Source organism: Tupaia chinensis, unplaced genomic scaffold (genome assembly GCF_000334495.1).
Source record: "Tupaia chinensis unplaced genomic scaffold, TupChi_1.0 Scaffold149964_1, whole genome shotgun sequence".
Taxonomy (NCBI): Eukaryota; Metazoa; Chordata; class Mammalia; order Scandentia; family Tupaiidae; genus Tupaia; species Tupaia belangeri.
In genome coordinates, this window is record NW_006209805.1 from 248418 (window position 1) to 248655 (window position 238).

Consider the following 238-nt stretch of genomic DNA (forward strand, 5'->3'; position numbering starts at 1 on the left):
GAGGGCGGGCGGGGCGCCTCGGAGGGCGGGGGCGGCACCCCCAGGCGGGCACAGCCCTTGTCCCGGAAGAGGGCCAGCACCAGGTCCAGCACCTGCCCGTTGACGCGCCAGGCGCAGTTGCCCAGCTGGGTGAGTGTGTCCAGGGCGCCGTGCAGCTCTGCGGGCCGGCAGCGCTCCAGCAGCTGCTGGTGCTGCGGCGTGCCCTCCCCGGCACGCATTAGCCTGGGGGGGCTCAGCA

The 238-nt window shown here is 75.6% G+C and overlaps 1 protein-coding gene across 1 annotated transcript in view; it reads right to left on the bottom strand.

Annotated features, from left to right (window-relative positions):
- The window catches only part of POLRMT (RNA polymerase mitochondrial), a gene marked incomplete at its 5' end in the record, with an annotated part of 11937 nt that overhangs the window by 3794 nt on the left and 7905 nt on the right, over window positions 1-238 (bottom strand). The window contains 1 exon segment of the mRNA XM_027769546.1: window positions 1-222. Within this exon segment, the coding sequence (XP_027625347.1) occupies window positions 1-222 (222 nt within the window).